Below are 18,351 nucleotides of genomic sequence, written 5' to 3'. Positions count from 1 at the left end.
GGCAGGAAGATCTGTCAGTTCCAGGTCAGCCTAGTCTACATAGTGGGTTCCGCCAATTCTGTCTCAAAGAACAAGAAAAGACCACTGCCAGACTTTACTCAGTGTTTAAGAGCATCCACCATTCTTCTAGAGGACCTGGGTTCAAGTCCCATCACCTACATGGTGGCTCACAGGATTTTGTCAACATCAGTCCAAGTGGACCCAAAACCCTTTTCTGGCCTCTAAAGGCTCCAGGCACTCAGTGGTGCACAGACTTACATGCAGACAAAACAGCCATACAAAATAAAAATATAAAAATTCTTTAAGAAACGAAGTAATGTTGGCTCATCTACTGGAACAGTGCAGCGCAATCCCTGGAGATGTTACTAACAGAAAGACGGAGCGAGGTTGGTACAGAACCTCTACTTTCAGCTTAATTCCTGTGTAAACCTAAAATTACTTGAAAACTATTAATGCTTCCCTAATAGCAAATGGGGGAAGGAGATGAAAAGCAAAAATTACAGAAGAAAGGAAAGAGTGCAAAAAAAATTTATATTTCACAACTTCAGTTTTGGGGCTACAGAGATTAAGACCATTGTCTCTTCCAGAGGGCACAGGTTCAGATCCCCACATCCACATGGTGACTCAACTCTGGTTCAAAAAGACTGGATGCCCTCTTCTCAACTCTATAGTCACACTAGGCATTCACACAGTGCACATACAAACATGCAGATAAACACCCATAAGCATAAAATAAAAAATAAACCTAAAAATACTTAAAATTCATAAAGCAACAAGAAGTCCCTTACATTCCACATAAAGACAACTGTGTTATTATCAACTTACAAACTGGTAACAATCATACACTAATTGAACTGAATAAAACTACTTAAAAGGAAAACTATAACATTATAGTTTACCTTGAAAGATAACAACAAAAACCTTTTGCAATAAGGAGAAATGGATATATATCACTATGGGTAAGGCAATGGCAGGCATCATCATAGCAACATAACTCTGTAAAGAGGCCAAAATGGCCAGGCATGAGCTGGCACATACCTATAATGCCAGCTGTGTGGGATCTGAGGCAGGCTGACCAGGCATTCAGTGCGACAGACTCGAGGAGATTTTAATTAGCCATTAAGTAACCCGAGCAATCACAAAGCAAATAGTAGCAGCTCACAGACTCTGCTTCAGCACCCGTGCTACCCTGCTGCTGTACAGTCGGTCCAGTGTGCCCACGGCATCCTCCGCACTCCAACACCATCTCCAAGCAGGTGTGGGCACATCTGTACTGACCACCAACACCTTCTTTGTTATTACTGTAACATTACACCTAACAACTATTAATATAGGCTTGACATTAACTATGCTGTTTTAGAGCACAGAAATGACCTATAGAACACAGCTGGGTTATATGTATGTACCTCAGTTTGCCAGACAGGGGTGGTGCATGCTTTTAATCTCAGCACCAGAGGGCAGATGCAGATGTATTTCTGAGTTCAAGGCCAGCCTGGCCTACACAATAAGTTCCAGGAAGGCCAGTGCTGCAGAGAGAAACCTCTATCTCCAAAAAAAAAAAAAACAAAAAACAAAAAACAAAAAAAACTGCACATATTTAAAAAGGAGACAGAGGCATCAACAAATTGTGTATGTGTTCAAGGGGGTGCAGTATCTGCACCAATCCTTCCATGAACCATGGGATTATGCTTTCACTACAAAAATTAAAAAGAAAAAGGAGAAAGACTGCACAAAACTTTCAACCTCAAAAGACACCAGCATCTCCTATAGTTCACACATAACTGTAATACCCAGCTAGGGAGGCTACGGCAGGAGGATCACCACAGTTGGAGAATTTGTGCTGCCTTGGCATCACAGTAAGAAGCCACCTCAAAGCCAACCTAACAGCTTTCATTTGGGAGGCTCTGCTGTAACCAGGTGTGGCCAGTGCTCCACGCTGCGGCTCTGCCCCAGGTTTTCAGCTTAGCCAGGTGGAGGAATGCACCCCTGCAGGTCAGGGGCAGCCCTGCAAACGCCTGCCTGGACTGGGGGCAAGAGGGGAATACATTTGCTATTTTATTTTTGCTGCCCAACCACAAATGATTCGGCTGATGCCAGAGTCAGTGTCTCCACAGCAGACTCTGTGTGCCAACAAGGAAGAAAACACAAACCACAAAAACCACCTAAAATGTGTATTTGTGAGAACTTACAACTTAAAGAACAGATATTTGCTGACCACATGAAGGAGACAGCAGGCCAGTCTGTATTTTGGTCTTGACACTAACTACAAAACACAAAACTGAAGCAAAGGAAGTGAGTCTCAGGAAGAGTATGAAAACCACAGAACATAAATAATGAATGGAGCTGTTACTCATATTTTCATACTTCCAAATTTTCACACACACTGAAAAAGCACTGAGGCAGCTCTGACCCTTTCCCTCCAGCCTGCTTTTCCAGAGGAGGATGAAAGGAGGGCAGCATGTGGCCCGTGGCTATGCACGGCTGCACCAGACAGACCTCACAGCCCCAGCCATGACTTCAGCGCACACCAATCTAAGTACCAGGCCTTTGAAGCTGCTCTAATGGTATCTTCTATTTGCAACTAACACTTCTGTAGTCAAAGATCTTCCTTGGGGTAGATGTTAATGTGAAACCACTCAGACAGCCTGACATGTGTGCCAGGAGGCAGACAGGAAGGTGCTCAGAAGTCAATGTGACACCATTACACAGAGTGTTGGTCTAAGCAGCTGTCATAAACACATCACAGTCACTCAGGCACACAAACTTGATTGCCTCTAATTCATTCTTTTTACTACAGCTTGAATGAGATGAACCTAAAATATACACTGAGCAGAAGACAAAAGACAAGACAGGAAGATTCCATGCTGCATACTTTTTTTTTCCTTTTTTTTCTCTTTTTTCTTTTTTTCGGAGCTGGGGACTGAACCCAGGGCCTTAAGCGCTCTACCACTGAGCTAAATCCCCAACCCCCATGCTGCATACATTTATATTGTGTTTTAAAACTGCAAAGCTGGGCTGGAGAGATGGCTCAGTGGTTAAGAGCACTGACTGCTCTTCCAGAGGTCCTGAGTTCAAATCCCAGCAACCACATGGTGGCTCACAGTCATTAGTAATGGAATCCCATACCTTCTTCTGGTGTCTGAAGACAGTGACAGTGTACTCACATACACAAAATAAATACCTTTAAAGAAAAAAGTTTAAAACTGCAAAGCTAATCTGTGGTCAGGACAGTGACTGTCTTACCCATAGGGGAGGGAACTACATGAGAAAGAAAAGAATCCTTAAAACTTCATCCAGTGTGCTCCACTTACTTGTCTGTGTGCATACATGCACGATCACACATACACAAGAAAAAAGTCAAGCTACAAATGTGACATTTACATAGCTTATGGCATTATAAACTACATTTACAATGGTATACGACATTAACTGTGATACTCCAAAGAGCAAAATGTATAAACTATAATCATCCATGAAAGAAGACACAGGGAAGCTCGCAGAAACCAATCTGAAGTGGCCACTCCAAGTATGACAAAAGACATATGCCAAATACAATGTCAAGGAACAAGGAGATTGATGATGCCTCTATTCAAGGTGTGGGGACATGAGTGAACAATGCTCAGTGACACATGTCACTGCACATTTATCGAAGCCCCACATACAGCACTGAAATGAACCCTTGCAGTGGGTGGTAATATCGTGTGAACTCAGGTTCAGAGACTCCAACTGCAGCATCTCTCTGCCACAGACTGTTGGTAAGCGGTAGTCATGTGCATGCCTGGTTCATACAGCCACTCCAACCTTCTCAATTGTACTGTTTCAAAGTATTCACTTCCGCATGCCCATTCCTCCTAACATTAACAAGCAGAAACAGGCAGATTTTGAGACCTCCCTGATCAGACAGTAGAGCTGAAACAGCAGCTTCTGGTTCAAAAGAGACCCTGTCTCAAGGCAATAATACAAAGAAACAACTGAGAAGAAGAGCCCATGGCTTTTTTCTCCTCAGGCCTCTGCATGCTCTCCCAGGGAAACATACACTCATGCACATTCAAGAACATATACCACAAATCCATATACAAATAAGCAAAAACCAATTATACATATATTCTTAGCAAAAGAAGGGGGCTCTCATTCAAGAAAGATCCCAACTTAGGATAAATTTCAATTTCGAAGTATCGGCCAGCCTACATCAAATTACTGGAATCTGCATAATGCTATTAGAACACACAGGTGAGCTTGTCTAAAATACCGCCTTAGGAATCATACTACAGGGGAAGGAAGGAAGGAAGGAAGGAAGGAAGGAAGGAAGGAAGGAAGGAAGGAAGGAAGGAAGGAAGGACGGACAAGGATACATGTCTGAAGATGCCAGAAATGACATTCATTATTTTGTATACTTTCAATAAAATAAACTAATAAAAATTTTAAGATTATATTATAGAGCCGGGCACAATGACACATGCCTATAACCCTAATTCTTGGGAGACTACCCAGGACGACTGCCAAAAGTTTGAGACCAGTATGGGTTAGAGGGAAGGTCTGGCTCAAAAAAAAAGTAAAAGAAAGAAAAATATAGGAAAACTATTTCAGTTAAATATTCTGGGCAGATTCAACATGCTCCTTCATCTATGCTTTTATTCTATACCCAATTCAGACCTGCCCATCACTTCTCCTTCCCACAAGAAAAGTACAGAACAAACAAGCCCTGTGCTCACCAACAGCACAAGCGTCCTGAACGGATTCCAAACCTCTGCTTACCAATGCGCTCAAATCACCGACTTAATATTACTCCCAAATGAAACCTATAAAAACGTTTCCTGGCTAACAATCTCAACGTGGCGAGGTCTATTGGCATATAGCTTCTAATAAATAATGAACTAATTGCTTTCTACCTCAAATATGCCCTCACGTGTTCACTCTGAAGTTTTTGGTATGTAAAGCTTCACTTAAAGCTTCAGGGCAATTGGTCCTGCTTTCCATACATCGATGTGGCAGTGACACCTAGTGTCCAGGATCCGAAGCACATGCAAATAGAACTAGGCACAGTGACACATGCCTCTAACTCCAGCTCTTGGGAGGCTACGCAGGACCACTGCCAAAAGTTTGAGACCAGTATGGGTTAGAGGGAAAGGCTGGCTTAGGAAAAAAAAAAAAAAGTTCAATAACATTTGAGGCTCTAGAGAGTGTCACAAGTAACTTCCACACAACCAGCACCTTTCAAGTACTATAAAGAATACTATCTCTGACTTTATTAAAGTAGAAGATATTTATAAATATGTTAAGAAACCTAAGTAGCCATTTAAACAGAGAAAAAAATGTGTAGGAAAAAAATCCAGAGTTTACCAAGGTATTTTGGGAGTTTCTTGGTTTGGGTGGTCGTGGAAATTCAGATGGAGGTCTTGCATGTACTGGGCAACATCTCCAGATACTTTCGTAGCTTTTGTTTTGAGACAGGATCTTTCTAAAATTGCCGGTTGGCCTCAAACTCCCAAAGTAGCTGTGGTAAACCTACACTAGCAAACCCAGGTTTGTTTATTTATTTTATGTTATGTGCATTGGTGTTTTCCCTGCATGTATGTCTGTGTGAGGGTGTCAGATCCCCTGTAACTGCAGTCACAGACAGTTGTGAACTGCCATATGGGTGCCGAGAATTGAACCCCAGTCCTCTGTGAAAACAGCCAATGTCTTAACCTCTGTCTAGCCCCTTGTTAGCTTTCCTGGTTTGTTTGTTTGTTTGTTTGTTTGTTTGTTTGTTTGTTTGTATTATAACAGACTTGACCATCTAACTGTGGCTGGCCTCAAATTCACAATCCTCTTCCGCACCACCATATGTTGGGACTACCTGTGTATACCATACACCCAACCCTACTTGAGTCTTTGACATAGGTGAAAAAAAAATATTGGGAGGTCTCTCAAACTCTGAACCTTCCAGTTCTGGCTTCCTGAGTAGCTGGAATTACAGGCACTCAAATTTTATTTCTTCAAAAGTGATGTTATGCCAGAGACTAATGAGACGGCCCAGAGTGGACAGAACACTAGCTCTACAAGCAGGAAGGCCTGAGTTCCGATCCTCAGTACTCACGTAAAAAGCCAGGTATGCTGTGTGTGACTGTATTATAGGCAGGAAACAGGAGGATCCAAGAGCTCGCTGGCCAGCAAGCCTATTCTAAACATAAGGTTCCAGTTAGTGTTATCCTGACAAACACCAAAAGTCCTGCCCTGGCCTCTGAGTGCAGACATCTGTATGAGCATTTGCACACACACACATTCACATACACACTCACATGCAACACACAAACATGAACCCACAACATACATGCATACATAATACAACAAACATACACACACATATGCATGTACGTATACACATTATTGTTGGTATTATTATTACTGTTATCACTGTTATAAAGCCAATTCATATCACAGCACCAACCCTAGCCAAGACATTGGAAGAACTGACTTCTAAACCCCAGGTTTTTTATAATCCTCTTCCAACAAACCTCCCAACCCAATGCCTAAACAGTGAAAACTCCTAGCAGGATATCAATACAATGAGTTGTTGGGGTGGGCATGTTTTATTTAGTTTGTTCTGGTTTATTGAGGCATAGTCTCGCCTATAATCTAAGATGGTCTTGAATTGCAGCAATCCTCCTTCCTCAGCAGCCTAAGTGCTGAGATTATAGGTCTGAGCTGTGTGGCTCAGTTCTAATAATGATTTAAATTTTTTTTATTTCTGACACTACAAGATCTTACTCTACTAATAACAGTATCTTAGTTATTTTTTATTGCTGAGGCAAAAACACCATGCCTAGGGCTAAACAGATAGCTCAGCAGTTAAGAGCACTGACTGCTCTTCTAGAGGTCCTGAGTTCAATTCCCACAACCACATGGTGGCTCACAACCATCTGTAAAGGGATCTGATGCCCTCTTCTGGTGTTTCTGAAGACAGCTACAGTGTACTCATATACATAAAGTAAAAATAAATCTTTAAAAATAAAACATCATGAGGTTGGGGATTTGGCTCAGTGGTAGAGCGCTTGCCTAGCAAGCGCAAGGCCCTGGGTTCGGTCCCCAGCTCCAAAAAAAAAGAACCAAAAAAAAAAAAAAAAAGAATAGAAAAATAAATAAATAAATAAATAAAACATCATGACCATGGCAATTTTATTTTTTTTTAAAAATTAAAAATTAACTGAGTTTACAGTTCCATTGGTGAGCCCTTGAAAATCAGAGCAGAGAGCAGGTAGGCAGCCATGTGCTGGAGCAATAGCTGATAGCTCACATCTAATCCACAAACATCAAGCTGACAGAGCTAACTGGGAATGAAACTCAAGCCCATCCCCAGTGACACTGCAACCCATCTCCTCCAACAAGGCCACACCCCCTAATCCTTCTCAAACAGTTCCACTAACTGGAGACCAAGGATCCAGATACATGAGCCTATAAAGGCCACTCTCATTCTAACCAGCACAACAGCTTTGAGAATCTGTTACTAAAGGAGTATTAATGAGCCTACTCCCAGGAATCACATTTCTACCCTGAAAATTCAATATCCTATTCCTTGCCTACAATTAGCATTTAATACAAATATGCTCCAATAAACGTAAGTTCTCTGAGTTAGACAGAAGACAGAAGCTAGGAATGGCCCTCCTTGATACATGATACCAGGTCCTGGGTTCAAACCCACAAACAGAAATGGGAACTAGGGTATAGGTCAGTTGGTAGAATGCTAGCCTCGCATGCACAAAGCCCTGAATGGAATTCCCAACACTGCACAGTGGTCAGGCCTGCATCTCAGTACTAGGGCAGAAGTTCAAGGCCATCCACAGAAACAAAACCAGCCTGAGCTGGACCGGTCATGTGGGCGGTCCTAGCTACCAATAAGTTTCCAATAAGAAAAAGAAACAAGGGGGCTGGAGCGACGTCTCAGTGATTAAAACCACGGGCTGCTCTTCCAGAGGTCCTGAGCTCAATTCCCAGCAACCACGTGGTGGCTCTCAACCATCTGTAATGGGATCTAATGCCCTCTTCTGGCATGCAAGTACACATGCATGATACGGCACTCGTGTACATAAAATAAATAAATATATATAGTAAAAATTTTTAAAAAGATAAAAAGTAACAAAATCATAAAGGGACCAAGTATGCAAACGATAGAAATTAATATCACTGTAAACATTATAAGGTGCCTACATCATATTCACTATGCTCTTCACAGCCTTCTTATGACAGCACAAATAGCCAACACTTCTAAAAACCACAAATACAGCCAGACGCTGTGCACAGTAGAAGGACGGAAGTCTGCAGACAGAGCAGGTACTGTTTTTTGCATGTAACCTTGTTATGACCGACACAAACATGTCACTCACCAGACTGGTCCGCACATTGAAATCAGACTCATCATCCTGCCACTGAAATCTGCTCTGCCCATAACTTTCTCACTTCTAAAATCAGCAGTGCCTTTCCCTGTTCAAAGTCCTGCAATGTCCTCTAAGACCCGGTGTGGACGGGGACTCTTAGGTTAGCAGTAAGGAAAAAACCACATTGTTTTCTTTTCAATACTTTATGTTCATTGATGTTTTGCCTGCACATATGTCTGTGAGGGTGTCAGAAGCATTGGGACAGGAATTAGACAGGTGTGAGCCACCATGTTGGTGTAAGGAATCGAACCCGGGTACTCTGGAAGAGCAGCCAGTTCTCTTCAGCATTGAGCCATCACTAGTCCCTAAAAAACACATTTCTTGATGGGAAAATTTTTGTGTAGAACTTTACTAAAAACCACATGAGGAAAAACACACAAAAAGTTCTCAATATTACCAGTCATCAGGGAAACAGTTAATCTAATTAAATTCTCAAGTTACCATCTATCAGAATACTAAAATTTTGAAGACAGATGACATCAAACATTGGTAAGGATGTAGAACAATTCATACACTGTTATAAGAAATGTAAAAAGGTAGTAACCTTGGAAAAGGCTTTACAAGTTTGTTAAATTAACCACATTCCAAGCGCATGACTCAGCAAACCCACACATAGGTAGCTTTCTGAGAGAGACGGTGCATATGCGTAAGTCTAGAATTCCCCAAGACTTCATATGTTCTTCATATATTCATAACAACCAGAGACTGAAAACCAGTAATGGTGTGGGTGGCAGGTATGGACTGTGGGTGTGGCTCCCTGGGGTATAGGCTGTGGGTGTAGAAAGTAGGTGTGGCTCCCTGCGATGTGGGCTGTGGGCCTGGATCCCTAGGGTGGGGCTAGGGTGTCTCTGAGAGGTGCAGGGGTTGTGGGTGTGGTTCTGTGGGGTGTGGGCTGTGAGACTCTCTAAGGTGTTGTTTTGTAAATGTGGCTCCCTGGCTGTGTCCCTGTGGGATGTGGGTTATGGGTGTAATTCTGTGAGGGGTGTAGGCTGTGGGTGTGGCTCTAGTCTGTAGGGTGTAGGCAGTACAAGTGGCTCCCTGGGGTGGGGCTTGGGTGTGTCCCTGAGGGGTGTGAGATATAGAGGTGGCTCTGGGGGTGTGGGCTATGGGTGTGGCTCTCTAAGGTGTAGGCTATGGATGTGGCTCTGGGGTGTAGTCTGGGGGTGTGGATCCGAGGTGTGTCAGCTGGGGCTCCATGGCTACGAACTGGGGAAAGGAAGGGTGCGCTTTGTGGTGGAGTGCCTGGCATGTGGTTCTAGGGCCAATCCCCAACATACAAATAATTTTTTTTCTTTTTAGTAGTCAAAGTGAGAAACTTTAATAGAATTAGAAGAAACAACATGATTGACTCTCCATGTTGAAAAAAAAATGCCACAGAGGAAATAATCCAAAGGGTATAAGAAAGTAATCTACGGGGCTGGGGATTTAGCTCAGTGGTAGAGCGCTTACCTAGGAAGCGCAAGGCCCTGGGTTCGGTCCCCAGCTCCGAAAAAAAGAACCAAAAAAAAAAAAAAAAAGAAAGTAATCTACAGTGGGGTACACATGAGTACAAAAGGAGGAGCAGAAGGGTGGAACCTAAGTTCATGCAGGACAGGGAATTTCCTTGAGCAATGGCATGGTCACCACCGTTTTCTTCCTTGAGACAGTATCTCCTTATGTAGCCCAGAATAGGCTCAAACTTCTGGAATCCTCTGCCTCCCAAGTGCTGGATCACAGCTGAGCATCCCCACCCAGCTTATTCTTCATCCTGACAGAGATTTGGGCTCCCAGATGCAAGAACCTGTCAGAACTCAGGGCTTGAGCTGTGGAGAGAGGCAGGAGAAGTGTGCACTCCTGTGACCCCGACATGTGGGAGGTTAGGCAAAGGAACCGTAGGTTAAGAGCTAGCCTAAGCTAACTAAGTAAGTTAAAAGCTAGCCTAAGCTAACTAAGAAAACAAAAGGGTGGGCGGAGACTCATATATGTATGTGTAAATTTTACTTAAGAAACTTAAGCTAAATCCTGAATAGTGGAAAATACATATAATACTAATTATATGGACTCAAGCCGATGTCTGCCTTTGCTTGGAAGACACTGAGTGAGACACATAAGAATAAGCTAGGGCTGCAGATGTGACTCGGTGGTTAAGAGAACTGGCTTCCAGAGACTTCCAGCCAGCACAGCCGCTCACAACCACCTGTGACTCCAGTCTCGAGGGGTCTGACACCCTCTTCTGGCCTTCTCCAGCACCAGGCACACACCTGGCTCACAGACACACCTATAGACAAAACAATCATACACACAAAAAAATTAATATATAAGCCAGAAAGACTGGCAAATGGTTCAGCAGGTGAAGGTACTTTGCCACCAAGCGTGATGTTGAGTTTCATCTCTGGGACCCATATAATAGGATAACTACCTTCCTCTACAAACTATCCTCTGACCTCCACAGGCATGCTCTAGTATGCGTGTACACATACATACAGACACACATAAATAAGTAAATAAAATATATATACAGTAGAGAAAACATAGTATTTCTTATTTAATGTATGTATATATGTACCTTGTGATTTTTATATGCACTGTATGTGTGCAGGATTCCAACCCCCTTGGGATTGGGATCAGAAGCAGCTGTGAGCAAATACGTGGATTCTGAGAACCAAACGGGATTTTCTGAAAGAACAGTAAGCATTCTTACACACTGAGCCATCTCTCTAGCCCCAGAATAGTAAAATTTTAGTGGGCTAATCTAATCCAGATGTTAGATGTGTTTCAACTTAGATCTATATGCAAATTTTTTGAAGTCCTTGTAATGGTACCAAAGTCCTAACCCACTATAATCACTTGGGTATAATACACTCTCCCAAAACAGGATTTTGCTACATACAGCACAGGCTAGCCAGGAACTTACTAGCCTCCTGCCTCCTGCCTCCTGGGTACCTGACTTCCTGCCCATGGCCTCCTCCTGACCACATGGCCACAAAGCTCCAGCGCAGACCACCTTCCTGTTCTCATCCGAAGCACATTCCCAGCAGCTGACTGCCTTTGAATGACCCTCCTGCAAACACTCACCTGCACCACACTGGTCTGCATTTCTGCTCATCTGAGATTGAGTTCCTGTACACATCTAGCATCACTCTGGCCAGCATCTACATAGAACACACATTTGCTAACTCTCTTCCCCATTTTCCAGAATAGAAAGTCTAAAACCAAAATGACTTTGTTTTGCTCATCTTGTTTTCCCAGCACCTCAATGCAGCCTGGCATGTAATGAACAATCAATAAATCTTTGCTAAGTGAATGCATTAATGAATGAGCTGCTTCACAGAACTCAAATAGCAGCCAGGGATGACTTTAAATCCTGATACTCCATCTCTATTGCCCAGATCATGCTAAGATGCTAAGATCACTGCACAAGTCTCCTGATCCATCTCGTGTCCTATCTCAGCTCACTGTAACTTTCAGGGGGCGCGAGGCAAGGGCTAACCAACAGCTCCGACCTCGGCCTTTCATAAATTTAATCTAGATAAAGCCCTCCTCATTTCCCAAAGCTAACTGTGACCGCATGATCCTCCTGCCCCACCTCATGAAACATCTAGAAATACATGACCAAGCCACCATGTACAGCTTACCTGACAAAATCCTAATTCTTTATATTATAAATTTGTGTTTATTAAAGGCTTTCTCCTAACTCTGCAATCACAAAGACAAAAAATAAATGTTCCTTTTTCTGGTTGCTTTTGTTTTTAAAAGATCTCAGGCAGTACTCAAACTAGTAATGTAGCAAGGTAATGAAGCCCTTCCTGATCCTCCTGCCTCTGCCTCTACCAGATTACAGGTATGGGCCACTGTGCCCAGCCATTTCTTCAGGTGTGGTGCACAATCATACATGCAGGCAGAACACCCATATACATAAAATAAATTCTAAAAAATGAAGTTTAACCTGATGTTGGGAGATGGTTGGGTCAACTGAGACTCAGACGGGGACCCTATGCTTACCACGCATGTCCTCTACCACCAAGGAGCAGCCTCAGTCCTGCACAATCTCTCACTCGGAGACCCACACTTAGGAGAATGACATAAAATCAGCAAACAGAAGCCAGGGGTACAGTTCATGAATAGGTCTCTACCTAGCATCCATGAGGCCCTGACACTCATAACTGAATAAAATCAACAAATGGTAACAGTGTGCACATGGAAAGCACAGTGACTCACAGTGAGGATTGGTCTGAAAAGCATCAACTGACATCAGTTAAGGTCTGTGAAAGACATTTTCTGACCAGCATAAATTCCCCAACTGTGTAGGTTAGGACTGTGGAACAAATGAGTTCTGGCTCCATCCTGAGACTGTATAGTGACTGAAGGGACCGTGTGCAAGTGTAGAACAGCCCTTCAGAGAGTGTGTGGTGACTGAAGGGACCGTCTCCAAGTGTAGAACAGCAGCAGAGGCTGCCTCACAGACAGGAAGCCCTCATCAACCTCCACTGCTGAAAAGAAAAAAAAGGTTTACAAATGACAATAAGAACTACTTTACTGCCATGGTCTATTTTCTGCTGTCCTACTTGGGAAGTAATGACACACAGCTGTTGGATTGGGCTGTGAATCTAAGATCAGGCTAAACTAGATTAAAAATATAATGGCCCACTCATAAGCAGAGGGACTTTCCCATTCAAATGAGAGCAACTGACCTCACAGAAAATGTTACCTAGGATAATGTCTGAGAATGACCCCAAAAACTCTGCACGACCAAAATGAGCGCACTTCTTTCTCACCAGCATTCAACCGGTCAGGGGCAAGTCCAAGAGAAGACACTCTGACCTCCCCAAATACAGCTGGGGAGTGGAGGATTAAATACTTTCAAGATATTCAGAGATGAGGCAAACTGCCTTTGAAACTATTCAGAGTAAAACCTGTAATTATAACCCAAACAAGTGGGCGTCAGAGCCACTCGAGTTCCAGCTCGAGAAGAATGTGCTCCATCCAGTCAACACCACTAAGCCGACTGGACCGTCACGTCACCCTTCATTCTGCCTGTAAACAAGCATGTGGAGTGGAATGCAGCCACTTCCCTAAGAATACAGAAGTCAGACCAATCAACCCATGTGTTTGCTCCTGAGTTATAAACAAGGCAAGGCCTTGAATGCATGAACTAAACACAAGAATGGAGCTGCTGGTACACCCAGAATACTTGTCCCACATGAAAAAGGTCCTAGGATTTATCCACATCACTGGGGAGCAAAAGAGAAAAAGTGCTTGCTCCTGGCAGCCAGCAGCATTCTCCTGCCCCCACAAACTCTTCATCCCTAAGTGTGTGACATGATACTCCCGTGACCAGAATGGGTCACACACAGTTTTTGAAACTGTTATTTATTCATTTTTTTGTGTGTGTTGGGCATTTATGTGAGGTAACAGGACAACTTGTGGGCGGTAGTTTCTCCTTCCACAGTTAGGGCATGGTAGCAAGCACTTTTTCCTGATAAGCCATCTGGAAGGCCCATAAACAAATTTTTCAGATCAAAATGTTAAAGAAATAAGAGTGTAATGTGTTTGTTACCATAATGTCAATTAGGTCAAATTCTATACTCTAGAGTAATGGTTCTCGACTTTCCTAATGCTGAGACCCTTTTATACAGTTTCTCATGTTGTGGTGACCTCGACCATTGAACTATTTTTGACCCCTGTGAAGAGTTGTTCAATCCCCAGAGGGGTCACAGCCCACAGGCTGAGAACCGCTGCTCTAGAGCGTTCCCACTTCCATTAAATCTAAAGTAAGATATGGCCAGTGACTGTTTTCATGAAAGATCATGTTACCTAAGGGAACAGTAACAAAGGCAAAATAAAAATGCCAAGCCCTGTGGTATATGCCTTTGATCCCGGCACTTTTCTAAACACCATCTGTTGATGACAAAAAGCCCTTGGAGGTTGAGAAGCAAACTTAGTATTGAGTCATTTCCTGTCTTGCTTCACATGTCATTTTGCCACGTACATTAGAAGGATGACAATCACTACCCTCGAGAATCTCCATGTGTATCACAAGAAAAGGAGTCAGAGGCTGGAGACATACTGTTCAGTAGTAGGGTGGTTACCTGCCACGCATCCAAGCACAATCCTCAGCATCAGAAAAAGCAACAACAAAAATACAAATATATCCTTCTGGCAGAGCTGAGGGAGGGGCAGCTCGGAGGTTACGCGAACTCTTGCTCCTTGGCTATTTCTCCAGGACCCAGGAGCCCAGGCTTATACCTGGACAGCTTACAGCCACCTGGACCTCGAGCTCCAAAGGCTCCACACCATCGTCTAACACTGACCCACGTGGCAGGTGCCATACATGAAGTCAAAACAAAAACAGTCTGAACCATAAATGCACTCAGCATTTTGGAGGCAGCAACTCCACATATGGAATTCAGCCAAGCAAAGCAGGCCAATGTGTTTGCATAGCAATGACCAAAGCCCTGAGGTGGCTGAGCAGGATTGCTGTGAGTTCAAGGCCAACCTACAATACACTGTAACTTCTATTTCAAAGACGAGGGGAGATGTCTCTACAAAAATAGGCAGGTATGAAATATAGTTTCAGAGCCAGGCTGAGTGGCCTGCATTAGAGATCCCTGAACTCCAAGCAAAGACAGAAAGAGCACCCACAAGCCTGAGGCAGGTGACGCTCAAAGAGACTGACAAGATGATCAGCATCGCAAAGGTAGTCTCAAAATACCAAAGTTATACATAGACAGCAAGGCAGACACACACACACACACACACACACACACACACACACACACACACACACACACCCCTTCAAGTTCATTACAATACTGCACTGTTTTTCTGAGACAGCATCTCACTAAGTTGCTTAGGCAGGTCCTGAACTTACCATCCCCCTGCCTCAGACTAGTAAGTTTGTAAGACTACAAACCTGCAACAACTAGCCCCAAATTACAACATTTTAACATCAAATTTATGAACATTTATGGTATTTGTACAGTTTTCAAAAACTGTTATTTGTTAAAAATCAGAATAGATGATACAAATATTAAAGTCCATAAAAAGCTCATGAACACCAACATACGAAAGAGACAGCGTACCTCATAGAAACAGTGACAGAGAGAGCGTTTTCATGCATACAATCCAATTGCAAGAGTACCCCAGAAAACAAATAAAAGTGATTTAAGTTTAATGATCATTACTTTCCAAATATGAATATTTGCTTGCATGCATGTTTATCTGTACACCAGATGTGTGACTGGTGCCCTCAGAGGCCAGAAAACAATGTCAGGTTCCCTGGAACTGGAGTTACAGATGGTTGTGAACTGCCATGTGGGTGCTGGGACTAGAAACTAGAACCCAGGTCTTCTGGAAGAGTGAGCAGTCAGTGCTCTTAACTGCTGAGTCATTTATTTGTCCAGCCCCTAAATGTTTTATTTTAATTCACTTGGTAAAAATTCAAGTGGTACCAGAGTAGGAAGGCTGCCTTCTGCCACTGACCTCTGTTCCCCCACCTCCAGGGGCCAGTGGGGTATTTCCTTATTTCTTTATTTTTCTTTTGAGACAGAGTTTCTCTGTGTAGCCCTAGGTGTCCAGGAACTATGTAGGCCAGGCTGGCCTGAACCCAAAGAGATCTTCCTGACTCTGCCTGGGATTAAAGGCATAGAACCTCATGGGGCTCTTTCTTTTAAACTATCTATATTATTTTTATTTGTATACGTTTGTGGACGGGGGTGCCTGTGTGCTAGCATGTGCATGTCATGCTGTGAAATTGTCAGAGGACAATTCGCAGGAGTTAGTTCTCTTCTGTAGGGATTATGGCAGGAGCTACACTCAAGTTGTGAGGCTTAACAACAAACAGCTTTACCTGATGAGCCATCTTGTGTCCCTGTAAATTCTTTTTTTTTTCTTTTTTTCGGAGTTGGGGACCGAACGAACCCAGGGCCTTGCACTTGCTAGGCAAGCGCTCTACCACTGAGCTAACTCTCCGACCCCTGTAAATTCTTTAATATACACAAAACAATTGATATATTGTTAACATTTGCTAATTACAAAAGCTTTTCCCAGCTGTGGTAGCACACACCTTTAATCCAGCACTCATAAGGCAAAGGCAGGTGCATCTCTATGAATTTGAATCTAGCCTGGCCTACAGAGCCCAGGACAGCAAAGGCTACAAAGAGAAATCCTGTCTCAAAATAAAAAACCCAAAAATCAAAAACCCTTTTCTCCCAAGTCTCAGTGCACTCCTCTGTAAATTAGAAAACAGAGAAACAGCCTGCATGTACCATGAATCCCACGACTCCTGCAACGCCATCCTTTGGAGGACCTGCTTGCCACTTGCCTCTGACTCCACCTAACTCTCCTGAGGTCTTACTGATGTGTAAAGGATTATTAACCCTAAGACTGAGAAAAGAGAGACAGTGGATCTCCGTGAATTTGAGGCCAGCCAGATCTACATAGGGAGTTCCAGGATAGCCAGGGCTACAAAGAGAAACCCTGTCTCAAAAAAACATAATAGTAATAACAACAACAATAACAATAACAATAATGTGGTGGTGGTGGTGGTGGTGGTTGTGGTGGTGGTGGTGGTGGTGGTGGTAGTAACGTGTAAGCACATCTGCAGAGCGTATGCTGGGCAGGAAGGTTACCCTTCTGTATACTCACAGGGATGCCCCACACCTGCATTCCGTCACTGTAGCCGATCATAACCAGCAGAGGAGGCTCATTTCCCGTGCTATGCAGTTCATGAAATTCTAGATTCCGTGATGTATCTGCATTAGGATTAACAAAGAAGCAAAATGAAAAGACAGCATGAACCAAGAAAACTACTTTTTACCCCTATTAATGTTTAGATTAGGTTTGGACAATAAAAAGCATGATGGCACTTGAAGGATGACTCAGTGACGCTGCTCTTCCAGAGTTGGGTTCCCAGCCCCCACAGAGCCTCTGAGGTCTAGGGTCAATGCACATACACAGACATACCTACATTGTTTATATATATATATATATATATATATTGTTTATAAAGGTCAGAGGTGAAAATGGTGTCTCTGGCCTGCAAATCAAACAGGTAGGAGGCTGAAGGGCACCAAAGCCAACCTGGACGACACAAAATTCTAAACCAACCTTGGCTACATTGTAAATTATAAGCCACCCTGGGCTACATAGTAAATTCTAAGGCAAACTAGAGAAGCAGTGACTCTTTGCTTTGTTTGGGGTTTTGTGGGACTGGAGATTGAACCCTCACACATGCTAGGCCAATGCGTTAATGCTCAAATGATCCCCATCCTGCCTTTTCCTCTTCGGGTGTGAGAAAGACAGCCAAACTGCATGGGATAGCTTTGGGGTAAAGTGCATAGATCGTTCATAGTAGCATTATTTGTAAACAGGAAACGATGAAAGCAATACCAACGTTCACCAAAGAAAGATCAGACCATTGTACATAGATAAGTGGAATTCCATCAAAGAAAAACACTGAATTACTACAGACTTCACTGTGCAAGGACTCACACAGACACACTAGACAAAGAAGCCAGGCAGAAGACAACAGTAATGAAAGACTTCTGAACACTCAGGTAGCCGCACTGTTTTGGTTTTTGGTTTTCAGTTGGGGTGGGGAGGTTCTGTGTATAGCCCTGGGTATCCAGGCTGGCCTTGAACTCAGAGATCCTTCTGCTTCTCCTGAAAGCTGGGATTAAAGGTGTATACCACTACTCTGGGTTAATACTGTACTTTTTAAAAAAAAAAACACCTAATTTTCTGCTTGTTTTCCTGTCCTTTGAAGATAGAGTCAAGTCTAACATAGGCTGGCCTGAAACTTGCTGTGTAGCTGAAAAACATCCTTTGTCTCGTGTTGCTTTCCTGTTGGTCTGATATATTCTACAACAACAGAGAAAGGCTTTAGTTCCCAGTTCAAGGGTATGGTGGATCAAGACAGGAGGAAGACCAAGCAGCTGCTCACATCTGATCTTGGCAG

The 18,351-nt window shown here is 43.2% G+C and overlaps 1 protein-coding gene across 20 annotated transcripts in view; it reads right to left on the bottom strand.

Moving 5' to 3' along the window:
- The window catches only part of Bcas3 (BCAS3, microtubule associated cell migration factor), a 459,006-nt gene that overhangs the window by 422,116 nt on the left and 18,539 nt on the right, over positions 1-18,351 (bottom strand). For all 20 annotated transcript variants that reach the window (XM_087573462.1, XM_087573456.1, XM_087573463.1 and 17 more), the window contains one exon: positions 17,040-17,146. In XM_087573462.1, coding sequence (XP_087429588.1) covers positions 17,040-17,146 — 107 coding nt within the window. The remainder of the gene's footprint in view (positions 1-17,039; positions 17,147-18,351) is intronic.

The sequence above is a fragment of the Rattus norvegicus genome, chromosome 10 (genome assembly GCF_021556685.1).
Source record: "Rattus norvegicus strain SHRSP/BbbUtx chromosome 10, alternate assembly SHRSP_T2T, whole genome shotgun sequence".
Lineage (NCBI taxonomy): Eukaryota > Metazoa > Chordata > Mammalia > Rodentia > Muridae > Rattus > Rattus norvegicus.
Note: the sequence above shows the minus strand (reverse complement) of the source record. Positions and strands in the feature narration are given on the sequence as shown.